The sequence below is a fragment of the Manacus candei genome, unplaced genomic scaffold (assembly GCF_025592945.1).
Source record: "Manacus candei isolate 608988 ecotype Guabito, Panama unplaced genomic scaffold, ASM2559294v1 h1tg000050l, whole genome shotgun sequence".
Classification (NCBI taxonomy): Eukaryota; Metazoa; Chordata; class Aves; order Passeriformes; family Pipridae; genus Manacus; species Manacus candei.
In genome coordinates this window covers 17,669,341-17,695,490 of record NW_026138098.1, presented here as the reverse complement: position 1 = coordinate 17,695,490, position 26,150 = coordinate 17,669,341, and the positions used below count along the sequence as shown (strand labels likewise).

The 26,150-nt window shown below is 38.7% G+C and overlaps 1 protein-coding gene and 1 long non-coding RNA gene across 2 annotated transcripts; both read right to left on the bottom strand.

Moving 5' to 3' along the window:
- Nucleotides 1-861: 861 nt before the first annotated feature.
- On the bottom strand, nt 862-26,150 carry HTR7 (5-hydroxytryptamine receptor 7). The gene is made up of 2 exons (XM_051800725.1): nt 25,258-26,150; nt 862-2,345 (listed from the first exon to the last, which is right to left on the bottom strand). Exons 1-2 carry the CDS (start codon nt 25,968-25,970, stop codon nt 1,595-1,597), a joined length of 1,464 nt encoding a protein of 487 aa, XP_051656685.1. The 5' UTR covers nt 25,971-26,150; the 3' UTR covers nt 862-1,594.
- Nucleotides 22,600-24,482, bottom strand: LOC127477041 (uncharacterized). The gene is made up of 3 exons (XR_007906826.1): nt 24,407-24,482; nt 23,966-24,033; nt 22,600-22,755 (listed from the first exon to the last, which is right to left on the bottom strand). It is a non-coding gene; the product is annotated as an uncharacterized LOC127477041 (long non-coding RNA).

The following is a 26,150-nucleotide window of genomic DNA, read 5'->3' as shown; positions in this document are numbered from 1 at the left end:
ATTAACATCACTGAACTCGTTTAAGTCATTTTGGCTTCATACTGGAGACAACTGGGACAGAAGTTAGCCTAAAGTGAGATCTGATGCTGAGGCAATTTGAGAATGAACATGTCTCCTCACTGATGTCCTGACATCTGAAAAAGTCGATCAAGCTCTGAAGCAGTCTCTGTTCACTAATATACCCTGTTGCTTCATCTGGAACATGGTGTGCAGCGCAAACTCGGTCCAGAGAAAGCATTTTGATCTTATGAGTTGTTTTATATTATTTTAGGTTCTTACAGTAATGCCTGATGCAATCAGTCCATATTATATTAATACATTATTAAAAATATATTATTATAATCAACACCTTCATAACTAATTTTTTAATAAAAACACTGTTATAATATTTGGCCCTGCTCCACTGAGGGAAGAACTTTGTTACCAAAGTCGGGAGAAATAGGGTCACATACTTGGACAAGCTGCAGTGGTGGTAGGAAAAGCTAGAAACAGTAAACTATCTTGATTCTTACAAAGGGCAAGGCTTTAAATTACTTTAAGAAGAACTGATGATTAAAATCGGTTTGTAAGGATGAAGTCCAGATGCCTCTGAAGTCATAAAGTCTTAAGTTTATTTTTTTCTTATTGACTTCAGAAGAAAAGGAAATCCCAAGTAGAAGAGCTTTCAAATAGACAGTAAATTAGCTACTGAAGTGGAACAAGGACTAACCATACATCAACAGAAATTACTTGAGCACAGACAGAGTCTCCATCTAGATTAGAGAAGGGCTCAGCTAAGAAAGCCAAGAGAATTAAAGACTGAAGAGATGGACAAAGACCAGACAGATACTGGAATAAAATGTAATCAGATATATTTCTTATGTTAGAAACATAGGACAATATCTTTACCTGGTGTAGTTAGCATAGCAGCACTGAACTAACTGTGCTGCATGACTGTATGCAGCAGTAGAAGTTGGTCCTTGTGACTTTACTCAAACTCTTATACTCACATTGGAAGTATAATGTATTCTTTCAGTGCCAGAGTTGCTGTGCAAAGGCAATATTAAATTTCACAAAGTAGTTCATTTCCAGACAATCTAGTAAATGAATGTTTAATGAACATATGGGGTTTTATAATAAGGAATATTTCTAAGTGATAGAAGTTCCTTGATCCAGCTTCTTCTTAAATGGTTTATTTTTATAATAACAAAGTGGAAAGTAATGAATTACAGTAAACTTTTCACCATTCTCAGGTCTTTATTATAGCAAAGAATCTCTAGGATACAAGATGCATCCAACATTCAGACCTTCAGTTGTTTGGGCCAAACAGGTGGGTTAGACCAACTTTGCTCTTTCCTCACTAGCAGCTCATACATACTGCACCATATTTTACTCTCCTCCTTTCTCGTATTCCTCTTACACCCAAATTCTTCAGATGGTGGTCTTGTTTTTCCAGGCTCACGGGTGGGCCCTACACTGCTACCTCCCAGTGTCTTGATGACTGCATTAACAGTCCTCAAGAAGCCTGGTTCTTCCTATAACTCTTCTTTCAAATCTGTGGGGAAAAAGCTAATGTGATAAACCAACAAATTATCATAGTAAAGGATGAGTGACCTTACAGAACAAATTCTGGCTTTTCTGCAAGCTTCAGAGCCTCATGCATCCCTGCAGCTGACAGTTTCCGGTTGATATTCCTGTATCTGCACTGCAGGAGGTTGCGATAAGTTGTCCTCAAGTCTCGGTTGAAGAAGGCATATATAAAAGGGTTAATGAGAGAGTTTGCATAGCCCAACCATAGAAATGTTCTCTCAACCCAGAGTGGGATACAGCTGCATGACGTCCCGCAGATGAAGGGCCTTGCAGTTGAGAGGAGGAAAAAGGGCAGCCAGCAGACAGTGAAAGCCCCAACAATAATCCCAAGGGTAGTGGCAGCTTTCTGTTCTCTTTTAAAGATGGAAATGTTTTTCTTGTCGTGCTTTAGGAGTCGTGAAAAATTAGCACAGTCTTCAGATTCCTTGTGCAGTTTTACAACTCCGTTCATAGAAATCCCTTCCGTTTCTTCCAGACGGGGAAAACCAGTAAACTTGTGTTTAGCAGCACTCCTCTTGGCAGCTTTGTAAATCTGATAGTACATGAAAAGCATCACTGACATGGGGATATAAAATGCAACTGCTGTGGAGTAAATGGTGTAGCCGAAGTCTTGACTGATCAGACAAACCTTTTCGTCATTTACGTTTTGGGCCCAACCAAAGAGCGGGGGTATAGTGATAGAGGCAGACAAAAGCCATACACACAGGATCATTTTGGCCATACACTTCCCATTCTGCCTCACAGGGTACGTAAGAGGTCTTGTTATTCCCAGGTACCTAGAACAATAATGTAGAGTTACTATATTGTGCAGGGGTTAACTGTTAAAATTAATGTAGTCTGCTCTAAGCCAAAATCTTTCGCTAAGTTTTCTATTTTATATTTTTCAGTCCTCTCTTTGCAAGTATTTCCAACTTGTAAATTCATTTGTCTTTCATGTTAAAATTTATAGTGTTGATATTTATATAAAAGGTCTTTTATTTCAGAAAGAAATCTCCCGTTGGCCCTAATGGGCTGTGATTTTAACCAATTTGTACAATCTTCATGCAGATAACTCTTTTTTTTTTTGGCTTTTAAGGCAATTCTGAAACCTAAATTTAAATTTGCTAACTTATGAAATCTTGGAATATAGATGAATGCTCAGTCCACAAAGCCTACCACTTTTTGTATTGAGCGAATGGTTAAGTTATAACAAGCAAACATTCATCTCCATTCTTCTTACATATTCAACAGTTAGGAAGATTCCTGCCACTAAGCTGAGACAATGAGTTGTCTTTCTTACCTTCATGTTTCAGACAGGAACAACCAACTGCAAACTTACACCAAGAGTAGATTATTTCAATATTACAAAACTCTTTTTATCATCATTTAATTAGAAAGAAACTATATTTATTCAATGTCCAAACTTCTACCAAACAAAATGAAAATCTATCACAGTTCAAGAAGACCTGGGGAAGAAAACACAATTTTACAGACAAGAAAAATATTTTTAATGTGTCAATTTTTTCATAGAAAAAAAATTAGTCTGTTGTAAATATCTATATTTCCTATTCTGCAGTATCTTAAACTATGAATAATTTTCTAATTAAAAAAATATGATTATGGCTCTATATAGCTGGATAATAATATCCTAAGTTTGAATTTACTCTAAACTACAGAGAGTTTCCTCTCTAGCTATGGGAATTTTCTCTTGGATGGAATCAGATGCTTTTTTTTTACATCTAATATTTTTAGTTTCAAGTTTGTTTCTGCTCAGTTGAAACTTACTGGTGAGTTACCATTAATTTCTCACATTGTTCTTTTTTACTTCTTCCAAAAGGAAGAATTTTTAGAAAATCAGTGTGATTCGCTTTGTTACTTGTAAAAGAAATGGTTTCACATCAGGTTTCAGAATAATGTTTTGGTTTCAAGAGTTACCAGTGTTTACTCAGACAGTAAGGGTTCTGGAGGGTAACAAACAAGAAATATAATAATGGGACTAAAAATATTTTTGGGGAGCATGTTTTCTCTCTCTATTCACTTAGCAAATCAAATATGAGATTTGTCTGGTTCTGGGGAATGCTGCATTGTTGATTTTACTGCAATGCAGTAAATTATGGCTGGTGCTCTTGCTTTGCACAAGCACCCAGGTATGCTGCAGTTATGGAAGTAAAAAGAAGCATCATTCTGATGAGTAACAACAATTCTTCTCAACAATGTCATTGATTTTATATTGCTGTTATGATGAGTGTTGCACAAAGGACAGACCGGTTTAATGTGCCCTACTCTCAACAGGATGCACAAGTAAATTACAGCAGGCCAGTATTTTGCCAGCGAATCTGTGCCTGGAGCTAAGAACTGTTATTAAAATTGTCTGGGATTAACGGAGTGCAATCCATGGACCATGATGTTAAACAAGGCTTCTTCTTGTGCCCCTCACCATCAGCATCACAATATAGTCACTGCTCAGCTCCAGCAGCTGTGGGCAAACTGCAGAGATCATGGACTTCTCTGTTTTACAGCAGCATGGCCAAAACCATTTGCACTCCCAAGGAGCCGAGAGTTTTTCGAGGTGCTCCAAGATATGGAAGAGCAGAGTTAGTGCAGTTTAACTACCTAAGGGATAGATCACAGTGCTTTAAACAATTTAACAGCAGCAAGGGTGAGTTATTAGGTGCAGCCTTTCTGGGATGAGTGGCACACCCTTAAAATTTGTCCAAGAATAACACAGTTTAGCTGCAAAACAGTCAAATGCATCCTTTGTGCAGAGAGACTACTTGCTGTTTACAATCTGTTGTTTTCAAAAAATCTTTTAAAAGTTGGTCTGAAGTATGCTTTTTTCTAGCTATTACCCAATTGGTCACTAAAAATAACACACTTCTGAGGTGCACTTTATTATGTAGCTAAAAAAGTTAAGCTGGATTTCTGTAAAAATCAGATCTGTGGGCTGAATGCTCTGAGTGCCTACTGATGCATTCTCATACACCAGAATATAACAAAAAGAATTCATGAAAGCATAAGTATACTGAAAAGAATTAAAATTCATTAGTTTTGCCCTGGCACCAATTTTTTTGGAGTCTATCTGAGCTTCAGAAATGCTATTTGAAATTAAAATACATTAATTAAAATAAAAATATACCAGCATCCTTTCTGCCTTATATTTTTTGCTAAATGTAGTATGATAGGGGAAAAGAAGTCACTAGGCACAAATGAAGGAATGTTATCTTTTTATCTGTCTATATGAAATCCATTACCCTTGAAAACTTATTTGCAACTCCAAAATAATATAAATCACTAGTGTTGTCTATACTGGACAGTGTTCAGGACTTATAGATTCATGAACTGAAAAAACATTGTGTCAAAATAAGTGTAAAAATATGCTTTGTAATGCTTAATCTGTAATTACTACCCTGAAAAAAACCCTGAAGGCAAATCAGCTGAATTTAACATATTTGAGAATATGTAACACCTTGAGGTCTTACTGCTGGCAAAGAATGAAGTCAAAGTCCCTAAAAAGCCCATTTCATATATCTCAGCTATCCCCCACATGAAAGAAATGTCTCAGACTTGTTATTCTGAGATTTGTTTCTCTTACACGCCACAGATGTTCATTTTGATCTTGGTGAAGAAACTGTGCCTCAGTTCTCATTTGTATGAGAAGGGCAATGCTATTTTCTGAATTTCATGACTACATGGTTCTGCCAGACAGGGCATATTACACCCAGCACAGTGAGGTCTGTGTCTAGGTAACTCCCCAAAAGCACAGTACTACAGACGAAACAGCCTTTGTATTTCTTATAAACTGGTCATGGCATTTCTCATTCAGCACTACCTTATGCTGTATGCAGAACACTGAGGTGCAGGATGCTGTACCAGTTGGGCAACCCTACAAGAGGCACAAGACATACAGCAGTCACATCCTGCTGCTATTCCAAGGGTGCTGGGTGAGTGAGAACAGTGAGAAGGAAGAATCAGCCTATTAGACTAGTGTCTAACAGACACAACAAAAAAAGATGATGAGAACCTTTTTTCTGCTACATCACTGAAATCTGGAAAACAGCCCCTTGCTCAAATACCAGACAGCATAGACCAAAAAAATGGCACATGGTGAAGGACAGAGTAAACTTCTTTTTAAATGTGTGTAAATGCATGAGCACATCCCCATTCTGGGTTTGTTTCTCGTTACTTCTTCAATGTCTCTTCTTCCCTGTAGGAGGATTGGAAACTGGTTCCTTTGCTGCAGTGTCATTCAACTCCAGAGAGGCAAAATTCCCCTGCACCATCCTCTCTGGAACTCTGTTCAAACATGGGAGGGGGAGGGTAAAGAACTCCCTCCTTTGTTGGGGTGCTATTGTCAGCTATTGTATAAAATTGCCATTTGCCACATTCACACAATGAACACCAGCAACAAAAAAGGTAAATGAACAAGTTCTTTCCTTTTGCTTTATAAAATTCTGGCTCCCTCTAATCCAGTTATCTTTCCCAATATCTCTGAATTGTTACCATATAATGACAGGCAATTGTTACAGACAATTTAATGTAAAACCATTATAACCATATTGGGCTGCTCCTGAGATCATTCAGTTTGTGGTTTTTTTTCATTCTGGCTTTTCTGATACTGACGCATTACAATGGCCACACAGAATAGATTTTATTCTACAGGGCTAAAAAAAGTCTCCATTGTCACTTGAACTGCAGATTGCACAGGCAGTTCTTACTACAGTGAGATATATATATATATATATATTAAATGCTACAGTATGCATTAAGATGTAACACATACAGATAATAGATTGCTATATGATTTATCTCCCTGTGATTCTTTGTATTGCCTCTTCCTGTCTTCATTTGTCTTAGTTATTTGCTCATTGTGATGGCTGCGGCACCTTGGTACCTTACAGCTTGCACAGTGATTATCAGACTGGAAGCTGGACTGCCACCATGACTCACTAGAGGTAACTATAAACATGAAGGTTGCAATACAGTTTCTTTTCTTGTGAATATATTTATTTCATTCTCTAATCTAGGAAATTGTGAAAAGTAGTTTGCTTTATCTGCCCAACAGTGGAGTGAATTCACATAGCCATCTACTTATCATCCACTAGAATAACTTTCAGGAAGATCTTTCTCAACACCTGCACATTAATAACCTCAATTTGTGGCTGAATTGATTAGTAATTCTCTAGATGTAGAAGATATCAATTTTTCCTCCAGGAAGTAAAAATCAGGAGTACCAGGCATTGCAGCATTTCAAGTAAACCAGGCATGATTTTTTTGTCTGTATGTGTGTGGTGTGAACCCGATTGTTTTTTCAGCAGTAGAAAAATTAATTTCCTTTTCTTTGTGGTTGTCATGGTTTAACCCCAGCCAGCAGCCAAGCCCCATGCAGCCCCTCACTCACTCCCCCACCAGTGAGATCAGGTAGAGAATTGGAAGGGTAAAAGCTGGAAAACTCATGGATTAAGATAAAGACAGTTTAATAGGGAAAGCAAAAGCTGCATGCAGAAGCAAAGCAACATGAGGAATTAATTCACTGCTTCCCATGGGCAGACAGGTGTTCAGCCATGTCCAGGAAAGCAGGGCCCCATCACAGGTAGCAGTTCTTTGGGAAGACAAACCATTGCTCCAAATTCCCTCCTTTTCTCCTTCTTTCCCCCACTTAATATATCAAGCATGATGTCATTTCCCTGATCAGTTTGTATACGTTATTCTACTTAAAAGCAAGTCTGAGGGACAGAGCATCTCTTGCATTGTGTAAACACATCATCTTTGAAAAGAGAACAATTTCTGTTAGGTGTTTTGACATAGCCATAACAGAAAGTTGTAAAAATGGTGAATTTTTCATTAGTATGTTGGAAACTTTGAGATGAGTCTAGTCCTCACACCTTTTGAAATATCCAGAAAGCAAACTGAGACTTTACAGCTACATTAACTTCAACAATAGAAAGAAAATAGTAATAGATGGTCCAATTTGTGATCATATGTCCAAAATCTTTCTTTCTTACCTTCCATTATATGGCTAAAAGATAAAGAAAAAAAGTAAAAGGACGAGTCTCTCACTGTGAGCAGTCACAGAGCAATAGAAAACCTAACAGCTAGAAGCATTACAATAGTTCTGAAGCTTCCTGCCCAATTCAATAACAAATTGAAAGCACCATGACATTGACATCACTTATATGACTTTTGTATCACACATGTAATTTCACTGTCTCTGCTCTCCACGTATGGTATAGGCAGATAGAATTCCATTCTAATTAGTCCACATTTCTTTCTCAGAATTCATTGACTTGATCTAACAGATTCCAGAATCAGATTAGTGTCTTTCACTGTCTGATTTAACTTTCATGAAGCAAATTGGATGTGAAAGATCTTAAATTTATGTTTTGGTATCTATTCTTTTAGATGTTTATGCTTCACATTTCATATAATTTCAAAAGTACTCTTATTGTTGAAACGGTGATACTTTAATTTTGATATTTGGAAGAATGAAATACTTGTTTTGTTTTCAGTAAGGTTAACACTTTCCATTATTCCCCTTCTGATTTTAAATTAATCGTATTTTCTTAAATTCTTTTTATAATAGGATGACGTTTATTACCATTGCTATAGTGGGTACATATTTAATTTATTCTACATAGTAAATGTTCTGACTTGATTTTTCTTTTTGTCAAAAATCATTGTGATGGAACTGAAGAAGTGTAGGCTTTCCTGGCAGTCGTTGATGATTAAGTCAATCAAAATTAAATATCTATTCATTCTAAAGGAATGTAATTTGCATAGTACAAGATTCTCCTCTCCTACAGTTATTTTAGTTTCTCTGAACTTTCATGGACTTTCTTCCTCTCATATTGTATAATTTTACAGCTTCATATTTTTCTTATTTATTTTAGCTCATTTTTTTATTCTTTTATTTCACTCATTCTTATTTCACTTTCTTGCCGCCTTATTTCTATTTCTCTGTTAGCTCTGTATTTTCCCTTCTTCATTTTTGCCTACCAATCTAAGATATCCATCCCATAGACCAGGAGATGTTTTCTGCTCTCATTCTAAGAAATACCTAACAACCGTATTGCCAGAAAGAGATGTGCAACATCTTTCCACTCAGCTTCTACTGTCTTACGTGCCATTTCTGAAACCATATTGTTCTTTCCTTTCAGACTTTGGCAAATTTCTTTCACCTGCCCTCACCCTTTGCCTTTCGTTTTCCCTCTGCATGACTGATATGTCGAAGTATTTATCACCTATCACAGCCTTGTTCTCAGATCCTTGACAAACCAGTTTGGTAGCCTTTTCTTTTCCTCTGCAAATTGTACCCTGTGAAGAAAAGTTCCCAACATGCAGTTGTTGATGTTTACTTTGTAACACTGCCTGAATGTTAAATAATATGTATTTCCTACCCAATATTTTGCAATTACCCATATAATGTCTACGTTATAGACTGAATGCTCTTATTAAGTCCCTTTGAAGAAAACAGTATATGTATATTTTCCTTTTGTCTATTTTCACCAAAGACATAAAGGTATGAGACATAAGAAGGGAAGTGCATTTTAGCCCATTCAATCCTTCACCAGTCTCCTAGAAACTAGATGCATTTGAAAACTAAAAGGTTTTGAGCACAAATTATTTAGAATTAAGTTGCACTCTGCAATGGAAGACTTCCTATTTTTAAGTTTTTCCAAAATGTCTGAACTCTAACTTTGTGTGTTTCATCATCCCTAGTTTTCTGTATACAAGTGTGGTTTGCTTACTGAGTGCAACAGGATTAATTATATACAGAGCTCAAAAGTGCTTCTCACCCCACTTCTTGATAGATAATCTGTAAAACTGCAAAAGCTCTGTAAATCTGGGCAAGTCACACATAAGAAGAATCTATTTTTCTTTACACTGTTCAACATTGTGAAGGTTGAGGGAAAATTAAAAAATAATTTCATGCTTTTCTAAAAGAAAATGTATAACTCTGTTGGGGACACACCACCCATTTCTGCCCTTTCACCACCACCACCTCTCCCCTTCCCAGATTTGCAAACTCCCTTTAATTAATGTAGATCTGGGTTTTTTGTGGAAGAAGTAAGAGAGTCAAAATGCTCTCCCTAAATTTGTTGTTCCTTTCAAAATAGAAAATAATAATCAAAATATAGGGTAAACTATAATTTGCAATACACATCAGGAGCATTTTAGGAATACTCCCTAGGGAAAAACTTCTCAGGTTTTTTAAGAAATATCTCAGTTCACTGAAAAATTCTTAACGGAATTCATCATAGTATACACACAAACTACTCCACAAGTGCAGATGGCCTGTGAGATGGCCTGTACACTGTTAGAGATTCAAACCCTGTGGTCTGATTTACAGTACTTGTTAAGTAATTTTATCAATCAAGGAGAAAAAGGAAAAGCAAAACATTTTCAAAGATGGCAGTTTCTTGCTATATTCAGTAAGGTGATTTATATCAGAAAACACTATTTTGATTAAAATTTACATTTCGGTTTATTCCACATTGAGTCCCTTCTTATTATTCCAAAATATTTTAGACTCATAGGAACAAATGCAGTGCATTTGCATCATGTCAACTGTTATATCTAACTAAATATCTAATTACTTGTAGACTGATGACTGTCTTATGTGACTATTTTTTCACCTTTATGTGTATGATGCAGTATTTAATTTTACTAAGTTATTACAAGATGCCTTTTTGAGGGGGCAGAGAAGCTACCTCAACCTTCTGATACTATCTGGAGACTAAGACAGGAAAAGCTTTGCTCTAGAAAAAGAATTAAAGAGAAATCACATTCTCTTTTATTTCAGTCTAGTTGTACTGCAATGTTCACTAGAGACTGAGCATGCAGGAAAAAGTTCAGGTTGGAAGAAAGCTAGGGAAAGAGGTTTTATCTCACATGGCCTTTTGTATTTTAGAGGACGACCGGTTAAATCTGAGAAAGGAAAATGAATCTGAGTAAAGGATTTGGCATGACTGGAGGGAGGTGGTGTTGTCAGTGAGCTTGAGGAGCAGCAGAAACCTTGAGCGTGAGTGCACATAGTTCAAATGTTACTGAGGAAGGATGTGGCCTGGCTTGAAATATTGCTTAATGTGCTACATGGGACTTACTCTCTGCTGTGGAGGAGAATAACTTTAAGCAAAGACGTGATTTCTTGAAACACCAGCTCAGATGAAATCCCTACTCTGTAAAACAAAGGCAGTTCCTGAGCAAAAGAAAACAGAGAAATGGAAAAGAATATGTTTTGCAGATAGGAACTGGAAAATCCTCATTTTCCTTTTGTGTTCCCCCCATCTTAACCCTCTTGTTCCTCACACCCAGGGGTATTGTAAAAGACAATGAAGATTTCAGATTTTTGTCAGTCTGCAGCACATCTAACATACTTGTTCTCCCCCTTAATGTCTTCAGAAAGGGTTTTAGTTCTCAAGCTCACAACTTACTAACAGAGCTCAGATCTCCCACTTTCCCATGTCCTGACTGATGTTGTCCCAAGATGAGCAGTCGTGATTCCAGGCCAGTCTGCTGGCTGCAGCCAGGCCAGAGGAGATGTGCCAGGAGACAACCACCAGACATGCCTCAGTCTTGGAACCACCCTCTTCCGTGCAAGCATTCAAGTAGGCTGTAATGAAAATTGCAATGTGATTTCTCTCAGTTCTGTACTGTGTCAGACACCAGCACAAACATCCCTTAGGTAAGCAATGAGGTAGGTTGGTAGCCCACAGGACTCTGTGTCTATATTTTGACCAATGTATCATCTTCTCCTTCCATGTCTGTGCAGCCATACACATACACACACCCCAGATGACCCCTTTGTATTGTCAGCACGGTGGATCCCAGGACGTACATGTAAAAAAACATTGAATCCAGAGCAAGCCCTAGGAGGAAGGGTACAGAAGTACCCACTGATGCACATTGCACAAGGGAGGGTGCCTATGTGGATGCAGCTGAGGCAGCCTGGAGGCTTCCTCAGGATGGAGTCAGGCCTTTAGATGGTTCTCAGGAGGAGGAGGAGGTTGCCAAAACAGTACTGCGTTGTCCAGTTCAAAACCAAGAACTGCCAAGTCCCTGCACCCAGCTAAGCGCTCTGGCTGTTCCCTGGCTGCACACTGGCACACGACCCAGGCCTCCTGAGCCCCTTGCTTTTTGCAGGAGAGAGCCTAAACACACATGGAGCTACAGAGACCTCTGCTCTGGGTGATCAGGGAACATAAATACCAGGATTTGCCCTGAGCATATCAGGCTGTCACTTTAGGTGCAGTTTAAGTGGCCTGCCCAGAACCACAAAATAAGCCTATAGACCCTGATCACAGGGTCATCACAAGCCAAGATTGCTGCTTTAGTTACATAACCATTTTTGTGTGTGTTTCTTGAGGCCAGATAACAGATACCTGCAACTAAAATGTGTGGAGGCTCAATTTCAGAGCTATGAAAAACAGTCTGTTCTTTTTAAAACAGTAAACCCTCACCAGACTCCTCTAAAGTAGAAATGGCTAAGGTGATTTTCTCCAGCTTCATTACATGAGTCACTTCGATTGACACTAAACATCAGCTTAAAAGGAATTATTTTGAAAGTTATAATGGTGTTTAAAAATTAAAGCCTCCCACAACTTTAACTACAATATCATGACTGATGTCTTCAGTACAATTAAATGAAGCATTTCAGAAACTTCCATAGTATAAGTGATGAATGAAATGAAAAATCACAGACCATTGAACTGATCATACCACTACATTAAAACAAAGTGTCTTCAGGAATTAGCTGTATAAATGTGCTGATATGTATGTCTCTTCTCTTCCTTCCTTGAATACAAAATGTTTAAACATAATATCTCCAGATTCAAGGAACAACCCTCTCTAGAATACTTCTTCCCTCCTCCTCCTTCTTCCTCTTCCTCTCTCTGAAGAGACAGGAAAAATACTGGTCCAAATTCTCCTCTTTGCTTCTCCGTGACAGTAATTTTGCAAGAGCCCTAAGGAACACCTATATAGTCATTATGGGTGAATCGCAGTACAGAACTAACCTTCTTGGACATTTTTGGCTTTTCCTATAGCTGTATTGGCCCGAAGGCAGATCTGAATTTGTCAAAAAGCACATAAAGATTTTGCTGTGTTCCACAGGATCAGGTATGTGAAAACTATAAATGTTGACCTCAGGCTTTAATTGTTTGTCGAAGCTCAGATAGATAAAAACCAAAGGATATCAGTAAACTGTGTTAGATATCACAGGAAAATCTAAGTCTAAAGCAGGTTTAGTTAGGAGTCTCCTTTCAAAAACTTTGGGATGTGCAAAGCATCTTGTATAGGATTTGTCTAGAGTTCAGTTTTCTCTGCAATGGTACCTGTAGAAATGTCATACAGAGGTACCTACTGTTTCTAGGAAGTAGGCACCATGGGTTTTAATTTCAGCCCTTTCCTTAAAAGTCTATTTTAAATATTGCCGTTGCAGTTCAGACTAAAATACAGTTTTCACTAATGTAATCCTCTCAATGCAAATAGGTCTGAAAACAAGAAGAAAACCCACTAACAGAATAAAAGTGAGAAATTACAACTTTGCAATTGTAACTGAGACACTGAAGCAGCCAAAGCATCTAAAAAAATCCTGTTTCATAATACAGCCCAAGATTAAAAAGGACAGTGTCTCCTCAAACACGAATATGTTTTGTCTGTCTAACTTAGATCAGTGATGCGTTACCTGAGAATAGCGGCAATCAAGCAAAGAACTATCATAAGGCTGAGTCAGTTAAAAAAAAATCACCAACAAACAAACAAAACAAAACCAAACAAAAAAACCCCAACCCCAAACATGAGGTAGGGATTTTGTCATAAATTTCCACTGTGTGAGCAACTAAGTACAACTCTAATCAAAGCACTAGAAGAATAAGCTGCTTCTGCCTGAAGTCACATACTGATGGCTATCTAGCAGTGCTGTGTAAAGAATGAACAGAGCCATGTTGTGTTTCTGGAAAGCTTTAAAATTGGTCTTCATTCTGAATTTTATGAAGGAAAAATCCAAAGCTTTTTTTAATCTTGAACTGACTGGCTAGAAACACAATGGTGCCCTGAACTCTGTTTTTCACATACAAACAAATGAACTGAACCAGCTTGTTGTGAAGTATCAAAAGAGGACATCACCAGAAGATAACATTAGTTGTGTTACTTTAAAAAAAACCACCACATTCTAGCAAAATCATCTCAATGTTTCATTTCATAAAATATTCTGATAATAGAACATCCCATTCTGATCCCCTATACTACCAGTTGTTTTTTAAAGATGCAGACTGGAGTTGCTTGTTTCCTACAGCAGTAAAATAATTTCTCTCTTCCTAATACAAATAAATCTTAACACAGGAAAAAATCATAACTTGTTTTGGAAGGGGAGGCAGTGGGCTGGAAAGAGCACAGCATGAGGGAAAGCTATCAAGGAAGGAAAGCAGAAGGCTAGATCAAATTCTGTATGTATGATTCAAGAACCTTTTAGAAAACTGCTATTCACAGTCCTTTCCAACAGAAACTTCTGGTACAGGGTCCTATTAGATAATAAGGTGATTCCTTCCCTGTAACTTATAAAAACAGCTATTTATTTACCATTTCTTTATATTTTAGCAGTATATTTTCTGCTCAATATGTGGCACAGAATGAGGTTATCATGTCTCATCATCTTTCATGTCAATGAATGGAAGGTTTACTGTAGCTACCATATTTCTCAACCATATGTCATTTATTTCCTTAACACTCATTTTAACTAACATATTTATTTACAGCATGCTTGTACATCCGATCCCAAGTTCTCCCTTCACATGTAATCCTCCTGCCTGCTGTCATTTTTCTCACAAAATGTCTCATTCAGTGATATTTTGAAATTTAATATCAATAAATCACAGAATCACAGAGTCAGAATCACAGAATATTCTGAGCTGGAAGGGACCACAAGGGTCATCAAGCCCAACTCTTCAGTGAATGGCCCATAGGGGGATCAAACCCACAACCCTGGTGTTATTAGCACCATGCTCCAACCAACTGAGCTCACCTCAGGGTCAAAAAAATGGCTCAGTTTGAGCTTTCCTCTATAAACTGGAAACAGAAAATTTGTAGGAATTTAATATTACTTTACAAATATAACTGCCCCTTGCAGTCACTCAGAATCCTTAAATACACAGGTGCCCTTTAACTAAAGGAGAAGGTTGAAGGGGAGAAAGATCTAGTGATGAAAAATAACTGCAGGAAAGCCCAAATTGCAGTGGGTAAAACTCACTCAGTGTTTAATGGTTCACTTGTCATAATGTTTATTCATTTTTGCCAGCAGGCTTGGGAATGAAGAATGGACACTACTTCTTTCTAGCTAACTAGTCCTCCACTCTAATGAACTTTGAACCTCCTGGGTCTTGCTCAGACCTACCAGGCTGTGGTTCCATGTAGCTGGCTTTTTCCAGCTTGCTGCTTCAGTAACATTTAATCCAAATCCAGAAGTCCATAATCCCCATTTAAGATACCACCAGGTCTATTTTTGTAAAGGCAGCTGTAAGTAAACTTAGAGAAACCTGAAAAAAGGAGATTAGCCAGGATAGTGTGTCCTCTTTGTCTAGTTGAAAACAGGCTTGCCCACCAGTTTCCACTACAGTATATTCTTTTTTTCAGCAACATTTGTCATATTTTTCCTTCTTTTAAAATTCATGTAAAATCTGCAACACTAAATATTTTTAAAATATAGAACACATTTCAACACAAACTGCTACACCAACTTCACAGGTATGAAAACATAGTACATCTACAAAATGAACCTCTTGCTTTTCTCTTGTCAAGAGAGGAGTTTCTGGCCCCCTTCACCTGGGCTTTCTGTATAGAGTGACAAAATTTAAGGTCAGATTCAACTATTGGTTATCCACAAATAACCATTTGTCCGGCTTAGTGTGTGTATGTGTGGTCACGATTCTTTCACAATGCCTTTTCGTATTCCCCAGAACTTAGAGTTATACTTTTATGCTAAAACAGAACTACAGCTGACAACAGATCATCTCCTCCTCCAAAGCCTTTAAAGATAGCAGGATTTGGAGATTATCAAGGATCCCAGAACTCTCTTCTATATTCACTTTACAGATGCTACATAAAAATAAAAATAGACATAAAAACTGTACACACATGAAAGCAGTGACATAAGTGAGATCAGCAGAAAGAAGCCTTTCTTCTCACCTCTCAGTGAGGTTTTTCTTTCTCAGCAGCAAGGTGGCAATTCTAAGGTTCTTCCGAGTCATGGTGGCATCAACTTTGTGCGGATAAAGAGTTAAATACCTAAGGTTTACTGCTATGCCTACAGCTTCCAATAACATCAATTCTCATTGCCAGGCTGAAAACTTCAAACATGCATTTGAATTTAGGAGCAGAACTTTGGCATCAGGGTGGGATGAATCACCACGGCTGGCCTATGAACATCTCAGGTAGTTCGCTGCAAGCTGCAGGTGTTTCGGATATTTGGTAAGAATCTCCCTTCATTTCAACACTTAGGCAGCAGTGCAGAAGCTTCCCATTAAGTAACAGCCTTTAGAAATGTTAAGCTGCTTCCTGTGTTGTTTAATTCAAAGGCAAACATTCCACTATACTATTTTAATTTCAGTTATTTTTTAAAAATGAAGATTGTTTTCTGCTAACAACCATATTCATTTTTGCAAAAATAGCAATACAGGACAATACACTCTTGAGACACTACAATCAGTATTGTTGCTAAAACTGCTTCTGATAAGAAGTGGGTCTTCAAATGCAGATACTTAAGGTAAAAGGGAAACTGCAGTACATAACAATGCAAAAATTAAGTCTTTTGAGCCAAAGCTGTACTATTTTTAGCATCAAAATGTCTTACTAGACTACTGAAGAAAAGCTTTGCATCTTGTCAGCAGTTGTTTTGGGTCATGCATATAAATACTATCAAGTAATTTGTGACCAGACAACACACTCTTTGTTCAGGGATTTAATATTTCAACTATTTGCTAAATGTCAACTTCTACAGCAAATAAACAAAGCTTAACAAGCCACATCGAAAACCGCTTACAGAAAATTACTCTGGCAAATGGAACTGTATATCTGAAATATTTCATGATAATCACAGCATGTTTTCATGGTTTATATTCATGATGACAGTTACGTGGTAAATTCTCCAATAAGTTTAGCTAATAGCATATACTTCTGTTATATGCCTTCCAGTTCTACCTTCTAATATTTATACCTATTGCCAATTCCTGAACACCGGCTACAAGAGTAAATCTTCTAGGGCACTATTCTTTACTCTGATTAAAAAAATCCCTATATTTTCTAGCATGGGAACAGTCCTCCAACTAGTACACAGACACTACTGCACAGACTTGGGTTTTTTGCAGTTGCCTTTTGTGTCCCTCTCTAGAGATCTGCAAACCATATGTTGAAATACATTGTCCCCAGACTCCAACACATCTCTCGTGAAAAGCAAACAGTTTATATATAAGGTACTTAATGAAAGTTCTGTATTGGTAGCTCAATTTCACTTCCAGCAGCAATAGGCCATATTTCTGATTGCAGGTACTTGTATGGTTGATGAGAAATGATGATTCCAATGCCACCGGGTATTCTTCAGCGGGAAGGAAGGTGGCCCAATTGCATGCCAGGTTATCGGGAGAACTCATGATGTGTTTGCCCAGATCTCCAGTTACCACCTCTCCCCAAAAGACTGGACTGTTTTCAAAGCTCATCCCCCCCAAAAAAAATAAGTTTATTTAAATGAAAACTAGACATTTGATCTGTTTAAATACAGAAAACTTATCACACTGTGAGTGAGATGTAAAAAGGTTTGTACATAATTCTGCCACAAAAATGGTGTTCTTGTAGGCAAGCTTTTGCTGCCAGTTCTGATTTTACTCAACTTGGTGAATGTCTGAGATACAACAAGCTCTGTCCAGCCTCCCTTGGTCCCTGAGCAGTTTTTCCACCACTATTAATACATGGCAAGCTGCTGCTTGCTCCTCAACCTGCTACACCCTGCAGGACAAATAGCTCCCAGTGTGAGAAAAGTGTTACCTTTCATATGGTTCTGCCTCCACTTCCCACAATCTCCTTAAATAGACATAAAAACTGTACACAAAAATGGATTACCAACTTTCCTTGTGGTTATATCTTACATTTCTACAAGCTAAAAAACTTGGTTTTGAGTGCTTAACGGTTCCAAAACCCCACCCGTTTCCTTGATACATCTCAGGAAAAAAATTGCTATCAGTTTTTTCATCATGACACAATGTACCTCTAAGAATAGACTTCATCCTGGTTTTCCTTACTTTAAAAAAAAGTTATTTTTGTAATATCCCCTTTTGGTTTTGTGTTTTGGCTCAAAAAAATTCAGTTGCTTTTTTTCTCTTTTCAGTATACATAGGAAGAGATATAGTATGATTCAATCCTCTAGAAACAGTTGGCTACCCAGTACAAGAAGAAAAACTAAAACCTGTAAGCTTTCCAGGTGAAAAAAATTATCCTCACCTTACAAACAGTAGTGACCATTAGAACAAAACTGTAGTGTTCACTGCTTTATGATACTTGAGCTTTCTACATGCAGATATCAGAATTTGTAATTTGGCTCCTGAGTCTTTCTTGTATGACAACTGCACCCTGGCAAACTCAACTATTTCTCAAGCTCTTTATGGTCGTGCAACCTACAATGGCCAGCTCTTTCTTCAGACTTTCTAGTCCACAGAGGATGGATCAGATCTGTGCTATATACTGAGAGAAAAAAAGAGAGAAGTGTTTGTAGCTGACAGACAGCGCCATATGTACATATCAGCTGCAGATGAAATAAGGTGTTCTGTTTCAAAAGTTGCCACAAATATTTCTGATAAAATGTTTCCAACTCAACAACAATATTATAAATAATTCTGTGTTTCTTTTAAAGGAATAAGATATTTTCTTTACATAATTTTCAGGGAGTTTTAGAAATAATTTTCAGAGAAAATTATTCCAAGAAAGTGAAAACATTCCCTGGTTAATTTCTGTTCCTCCAGAAGCTTGTGCAAGCATGCTACTACTGATATAGTAATCTTGCTTCAAACAGTGTATAATAACTACAAAGGCTTTGATGTGTCATTCTATGATACTCATCCATTTCAAGAAAAAAACTCTAGGAAAAAATATTTTGATACGAATGTACGCAGGTTACACTACACCATCGTGCCAGTGTGATATGCATCTGCATTTTGGTGATTTATATTAGGAGATATTTTTGAAAGCTCCCTTCAAAAACTAAGAGGAGTGTTTCTAGAATTGTATTTTTCCTGTGAATTTTGAAGCAAATCCAACCTTACTTATGGAAAAACTATTTTTATGGCCTTGGCAGGAAAAGAATCACTTTTAAAATGTCTCCAGAATGCCCTGCTTGGTAAAAACACGAATTAATGTTCCCTTACCTCTGACTTATCAGGATCCTTTGAAATGTCTGGTTGAACCCCCAAGAATTAGAGACCCCAAAATCACTTCTGAAAACTCATCCAGTGTTAAACCCTGGTAGGAGCAAACAGAAGATAGTTTCAAATGTGGGGGGAAAACGAAACATCCAATTTCAAGAAAAGGTATTCAGGTAAATGTGGTTTAATTTAAAATTTCCTTCTTCTAACTGAACTATAATTCCCCATGCATGCATATCTTGAAATGTTACCAACTTCAGTCAGCTTTTCACTGCTACCTCTAGTTTATCTTGCATCTCCACAATTTGTAATTCCCCTTCAGTAACACGACTTAAATGCATCCAGTATATAACAGCAATAGAATAATCAATCTACAGATTTTTGTTCTGTAACACCTTCCAGCTTCCTAAACTTTGTCACCTTCTACTGTGCAGCCACAAGACACACCCACCAAGCTTCAGATCTTATGCCTGTTCCCACTGTGAAAGGACAAAACTACCACTTGTTTTGGTGTTCAAACTCCAGAGTTTACTCCTGAGTTAAGTCTTCACAAATCAGTCCATCTGTTTGACAAAGTATCTCTTATTTGTTACTGCCCACCTTACTTATTGTGCGTCTGGCAGCGTGGTCATGAAGAATTATGTATCTGCAAACACATAATAAAACAATACTTGTGGGTAATATCAGGTTACTCTGTAAGTAACTGTGTGTCTTTCAGGCTGCCTATGTGACACAGGAAAAGATACCTGAGGATGTCACAGAAAGGTACTTAAAGAAGAGGGATCATAATACAGAAGAATGCCCCAACTTTATTTACTCTTCTGGAGTGGGTTCTGGGTGACAGATACACATTGCACTGCCTTATGCTACTTAATGCATCCCAACTTCCTATTCAACTTCTTCATCTGTGGATTTGGAATCAAAAATTTGTGTTTTTCCTCTTTTCAAGGTAAATAGTAAAATGGAGACTGCAGAAGTGTTCAACAATTAGTTCTCTGCAAAAAGAAACTACATTAACTTGAGGAACATTTTTTAAGTGGACTACACTAGAAAAACTACATGGAAAGGAATAAAACCGAATCTGTTCTTTTTCACTCTAGTTTATCAATGCTGTCTGTATCTTTCATTAGCTAGACAAATTACTTACAATCTCAGAAAGATTACTGTTGTTTATCAGGCTAAAAAGTGGAAATAATGGCTATTGCAAGGAATTATCTGCCTTACTGATCTCCAAACTTTCTTCTGCAATATAGACCCTAACTGCAGTAACTCCATCACATGCTTTTTTTATAGTTCCTTTTAGGTTTTTCCTCATTTCTCAGTTACTTCTGTGTAAATATATGTACTGAACAAAATATCATGAGTGGCACTGCTGGTGGGTGCCTATGTTTATTCTAGATCAGAAATATATTACATTGAGAATTTTTTCATATCTAGTCTACATGTATATTCTACATGTCTTTTGTGAACAATCTGAGCAGGATAGGCAGAACGGACCACAGCCTTCTCCACACTCAAGGCAGAAAAGGTTTCATACTGAATAGGAAGCCACACAGGACTATTAGGTGCTGTTAAGTTTAGCAAATTGCTGACAATTTTCAGGTCATAGTATCAGTTTTGGATGTAGGTAGAATTTAGACACCTGGATTCTACTGAAAGTACTTGAGTGTTTATTTAGTTCCAAGTACTTTCTTTGAGGAAGTTTGAGACCTGCTCAGTTCTCAGGCATGGAACAAGGACTTGAGCAGTGAGTGAGCTCTAAGGAACTGACATGTTCTCTAAGGAGAAGCATAAGTACTCATACTTGGAGTGTGGCAAAACAAGGAGAAACACAGAGCTGATACTTGTGTATAAAAATCTCAGGATCAACAAAAAGGCCCACTTACTTGCATACAAACTCTAAATCCTCATCAATTTAATGGAAGCCTGGAATACTCGTGAACTGTTGGCTAAGATACAGACTGGAAAAGTTCCCCAAAAAGTGTTTCATTACTTGTGTGGGTGTGGGGAAAGTGTTATAATTCATCAACTGTATCTGAGTAGTTATGTTACTTTATCACTTTCTAAGCCAAAGAACTATTTTTAAATTGAATTAAAAATTGCTACTTATGCAGTTATCCAGTGGATACTCTCCAAAACAACATTCCCATAGCTATCTTGGGTCAGAACAACATGATGAATCAGCATGCAAACACCACCAGTTCTAATACAATTAATTCCCTTTATTTGTTCATCCCCCTACTAGGATGTGGTTTGTATCCATCCCTCATAATTTACTCCTAATGTCTGCTCACTCTTAAACATAAAGAATGTAAAGGAATCTAAATATGATATAATTTATTTAATTCAGAATCAGAAAAGTGGAGCTTTAAGGGCAAAAAAACGAAACAAAATGCACACTAATAAGAAAGGCTTAAAGGAGACTACTGTTCACTGAGACCCAATTCTGCTGACAAATCTTTGTAGCTCCTACCTTTCTACAGAGCTACTCCTCATATCATGGATGGCAGGAATAGCAAAGGTAATATATTGACTGTCTGAGTATCAAGCTGTCTTGCCTGTTTAATCCTCACGAAATCTGAAAAGGGAGAAAGTCTTTTCTCTCCGTCATATATATTTTAGTTCTGACAGACCTGCCTGTAAGCAGATAGCCTTCTTCCAAAGTGGGGGCTTAAATAAGACAGAGATGCCTAAAAAGTAACGTGTTCTTCAGAGGTCACTCTGATAAAGATCTGTGAAGGTTTTCACATTGTGAAACGAAAGGGAAGATATGACCTAAAAAAACACATAATAGTCCAAATCTTGAATCTCCACAAATTTAGACCTTTTCAACCTAGCTTCTTCCATGTGCACCCTGCACAAAGTTAGAGATCCCAATAATAGCACACTAACTTCTACTTTGCACCCCTAACATTTACACAACTTAGACGAGAAACAATTTAAACAGTATAATAAGTGCTTGATTTGTCTAATTAGGAAAAAAACAAAAGGCTTTCCAAGAGAATGAAAGCAGCCCATTGGTAGATTCCAGGCTAATCTGCATCTTTCAGAGCTTTCCAACTGATAGATTCAGCTAAAAAACACATCTGCCACTAAGGGCTGTGCATCAAAACATCCCTGTGAGCAATAGGCCTGCCAGCTGCTGGCATTTCAGGGCTCTCAGTGGCATAAGCTGAGTAGCACATATTTGTGCAAGGGAAACAAATCACAAAGTCTTTTCAATTTACTCATCCTGTTTGGAAGCTCCTCAAAGCTTCTCTTTTACTGACCTAATTGTTTGTTTAATAAAAGGTATTACCTCTTCTTAAACACCTTGCTTAGCAGTTTGTAACAAATTCTTTTTTTTTTTTTTAAGGTTAATTCAATAGTAATATTCTGTCAGCTATTTACCTGATTCTTATATCTGCTTCAGAAAGAACCTAAATACTTAATAATTAAATTTTAAAATGACCAACTTATTTCCTGTCTGCAATAACCTCATCTTTCTCTTCAGGAAGGTGGATCCCAACAAAGGTTTCCTAAAGTGTCCTAAAGAGCCAGGTGACAGTGCCATTCATAATTATTCTTCAAAAATGTTCCTATTCCTATTTGTCCTGTCTTAACCTTTTCCCTATACAAATATCTCCCACATGATCCCAGGATACTTAATTGTGCTACAAAGTTCAAGTACATCTAAATGGCTCTGAAGGTAGTGCCAGATTGAAGGAAAATGAATTAATTTAATTCCCTCTTTCCCGGCTTCTGGATATTGTATTCTTTGCACTGAGATAGAAAGGCTAATAAGGGCTGTATCACTGATGATCTTCTTCTCCTACATAACAGAAAACATGCAAGTGTTTCCATCAAACCCATGGAAAAATGGACCTTGTGAAAATCTGACCCTCTAATGCACTATATACGTTGTGATTTGCAGCTCCAGTACCAAATACAACGCTTAATCTGGAGGTATGTGATTTTTCAGAGATAAATTTCCCTCACTGATCATTCAAGGATTTCTTAACTACATACATGTAAGAACAATTGCTGGTAGGATAGCTTTATTAATTAAAATTAAATTTAAATTAGTGCTACACTGGCAACATTTCATCATTCACATTTAATTTTCCTAATTTCTCCCTGGCTTGCATATTTTGTACATCTTCACTATTCAAAGATTGGTTCATCTCAAACTAATCTTAACCCTGACTGAGCAGTGCCACACCAGTATAAGTTTATTTATTTTTAAACAGGATTAGAAATCATGGAAATTTCTTTTATTGTTGGGTAGTAGAGACATTTTGCTAATGAATTGCTGGCTTGTCTCCTTTTACTTATGATATCACCTATCTTAACTATATAATGGACTTGGGTGACAGAGGTTAAAGCATCATGATTCACAGAATTTTAGTTTCAAGAAGGGAGTAGACAACAGTGTAATGAATTGTAAATAGATCATGTTCAACAAACATTTAGTGATAGAATTGGGAATACAAAGACGAGAGGAAAATAATTCTAGTTTAAATCAGCATTTGCTGTTGAAAATCAGTCATTCACAACAGGTTCTAAATACAGAGATATATCTCTCTAGTATTTTGCAGGGAGAGGGGAGTGGAGGGAGAAAAATAATAAGACAGCAAAAGACGCAATCACGACTGTGACCAGTTCAGTCAAAGCCCCTGTTAATCAAACAGCAGTGACCTCAAACGTTAAACTAAGAAAACACAGTTCTACAGTGAGAATCAGTCACACATCCCTACTTCAGTAAGAAAGCTTAAATATGTTAACCTGTCTTCAAAAGGTTGAAATGGAGAGCTCAGACATGAACATCAAGAACAATCAAAGAATGGGAATACTTTATGGGGAGAGAGTGGAAAAATGAAATCATCAGTCTTAGAAGTAGGTAGTACAGAAAAACAGAGAATAATAATGGGAAGGCAGATAAGCCTACTCATATTTTCTAACAGTATTGGAATTAAATTAAAAAATAGCAAATTTCAAGGCAACACCAATTTAAAAACAAACAAACAAAAAAAACCCACCCTTTGATATTCAGTCAAACTGTGTATGTAGATTTCATTGCTACAAGATGCTTTGCAGCATTCAGATACTGTTCAATAAAGAAGTTGCAAAATAAAGATCATTGGAGAAGGGGATGCTTACACAGAAATTAAAGTTTTGAAATTAATACAAATCGTGGTGCTCCTTGGAATGAAACAACCTCCATTTATTGCGGGAAACTTTTAAAAGACTGTTTCTCTGCAGAAACCTAATGCAGAGTTCTTTCCAAAAACTTTCTGAAGTAAAGAGTCAAGATTGCTGTCAGATATTGGACTTGGTAAACTGCTTCTACAATCTAGTTATGAAGTTCTTCAATTTCTACCAATTGTGTGGAGTTGTAATGAAAAGTTACCCTCGAGATACCAAAATTCTTGGTGTGGAATTTAGGCTGTGGAAGAGGAAAGCTACAAGCTGCAATTTACTTTACAACAGGTCCTGCATGGAATAAAGGAAACTGTCAGCCTTTCTCTGCAGAGGAGAACTCAGGTACAGGCAAATATGAGACCTTAGGTTTGGCCCTGGCATCACAATTGAACACCTAAGATCCTCTTCTGTGGTCTGTATACACCTCCTTGTTGCCCCAGTGCCTGGATCTTTTGGAAGTAGCTATTTAGTCAATGAGCATAATCTGATTTTTAAGAGAGTAGGTGAAAACTTTTAAAAAGCAAACATTTAAAAGCAATTTTTCCATATAAAACATTACTTGTCAAAAATGGTTCTGTTGGTTGAAATTGAGTTATTCTAGTGGTGTCCTAGAATAAAGATAAAACCATAATAAGCTATAATTCCTGCACCTTCTCTGAACCCAGCGAGGTTACACTGTCACCAGCTGCGGAATAATCAGCTCAAATCTAGCTGTGGTATAAAGCAGTTTAAATACATATGTTTCAAATATTAACGTGGCTGCAAATGCCTCATTACTTGTATGGAGCCACAGTAAACGTTAACAGTTTACGTTCAGTTTTGCTCTGACGCCTCTGCTCTGCAGTGAGAGCAGGGTAGTTACCCAGAGGGATAACCGGGCACCTGGGCTGGGATACGGGCGGCAGCACACCCTGCTCCGGCGGGCTCCTTCGAACAGAGGCTGAGGGCTGGCACTCGCCTCACTCCCTGCTCTGAGCACGTCTGCGGCTCATTTCCAAGGGACCCGGAGGAGGAGGCAGGAGACGGCTGGTGGGATCGCTCACGGCAGGTCCCCCGCCAGCGGGGCTGTCCCCGGTGCCCGGGGCTGCGGGAGGGCAGGGCGAGCCGCGGGGCTCCGGGGCGCTCTCACCTGTCGATACTTATCACGCAGAGGGTCATGATGGAGGCCGTGCAGCACATGACATCCATGGCGATGAAGACGTTGCAGAAGAGACGCCCGAAGATCCACTCGCCGCCGATAAGGTCGGTGACGCTGACGAAGGGCATGACGGCCAGGGCCACCGAGAGATCTGCCAGGGCCAGCGAGACGATGAGATAGTTGGAGGGCTGCCGCAGCTTCTTCACGAAGCAGACAGAGATTACCACCAGGCAGTTGCCGGCGATGGTCAGAAGGGTGATGAGGCAGAGCACGGCCCCGATGAGAACTTTCTCCACGTTGCCGTAGCTGAGGATTTGCTCTCCGCACTGGGAGTCGTTGGCTGGGAGAGGGCTCGCCGTGGGCAGCGCCGACGGGGCAGGAGACGGACCGAGCTTGGCCAGGCTGCGCGGGGGCCAGGAGCCGGCGATCATCCTGCCGCCGCTCAGCGCCCGCGGGTCCTCCAGGACCAGGGGCCGGAGGTTACCGTAGAGGTGGCTGCCGTTGAGGGCGAGCACCATGTTGGCGTGAGCAGCCCATGAAGCCCCACCGCCCGCAGCCCGCTCGCCGGCTGTCCCCGCCGCGGGAATGCTCGGGCTCCTCCTCGGGCGCCCGGCGCCGCCCGCCCCCTCGCAGCCGGCCGAGCGACCCGCCGGGGACCCAGCCTTCAACTTGCCCCCTCGCAGCCGGGCTCGCCCACGGCTCATCCCGGGTGGCCGCGGGGTGGGCACGGCGCCATCGCCCCCAGCCCGCGGGCAGAGGCGGCGGCCGCTCCCACCCGCGGCTGCTTCCCGAAGGCGATGGGATGGGAGCCGCTCCGCCCCCCTCTCCCTCCTGCCCTCTGAGCGGCAGGTGGGGGAGCGCCCCTTCACCGCAACCCGGGGCGC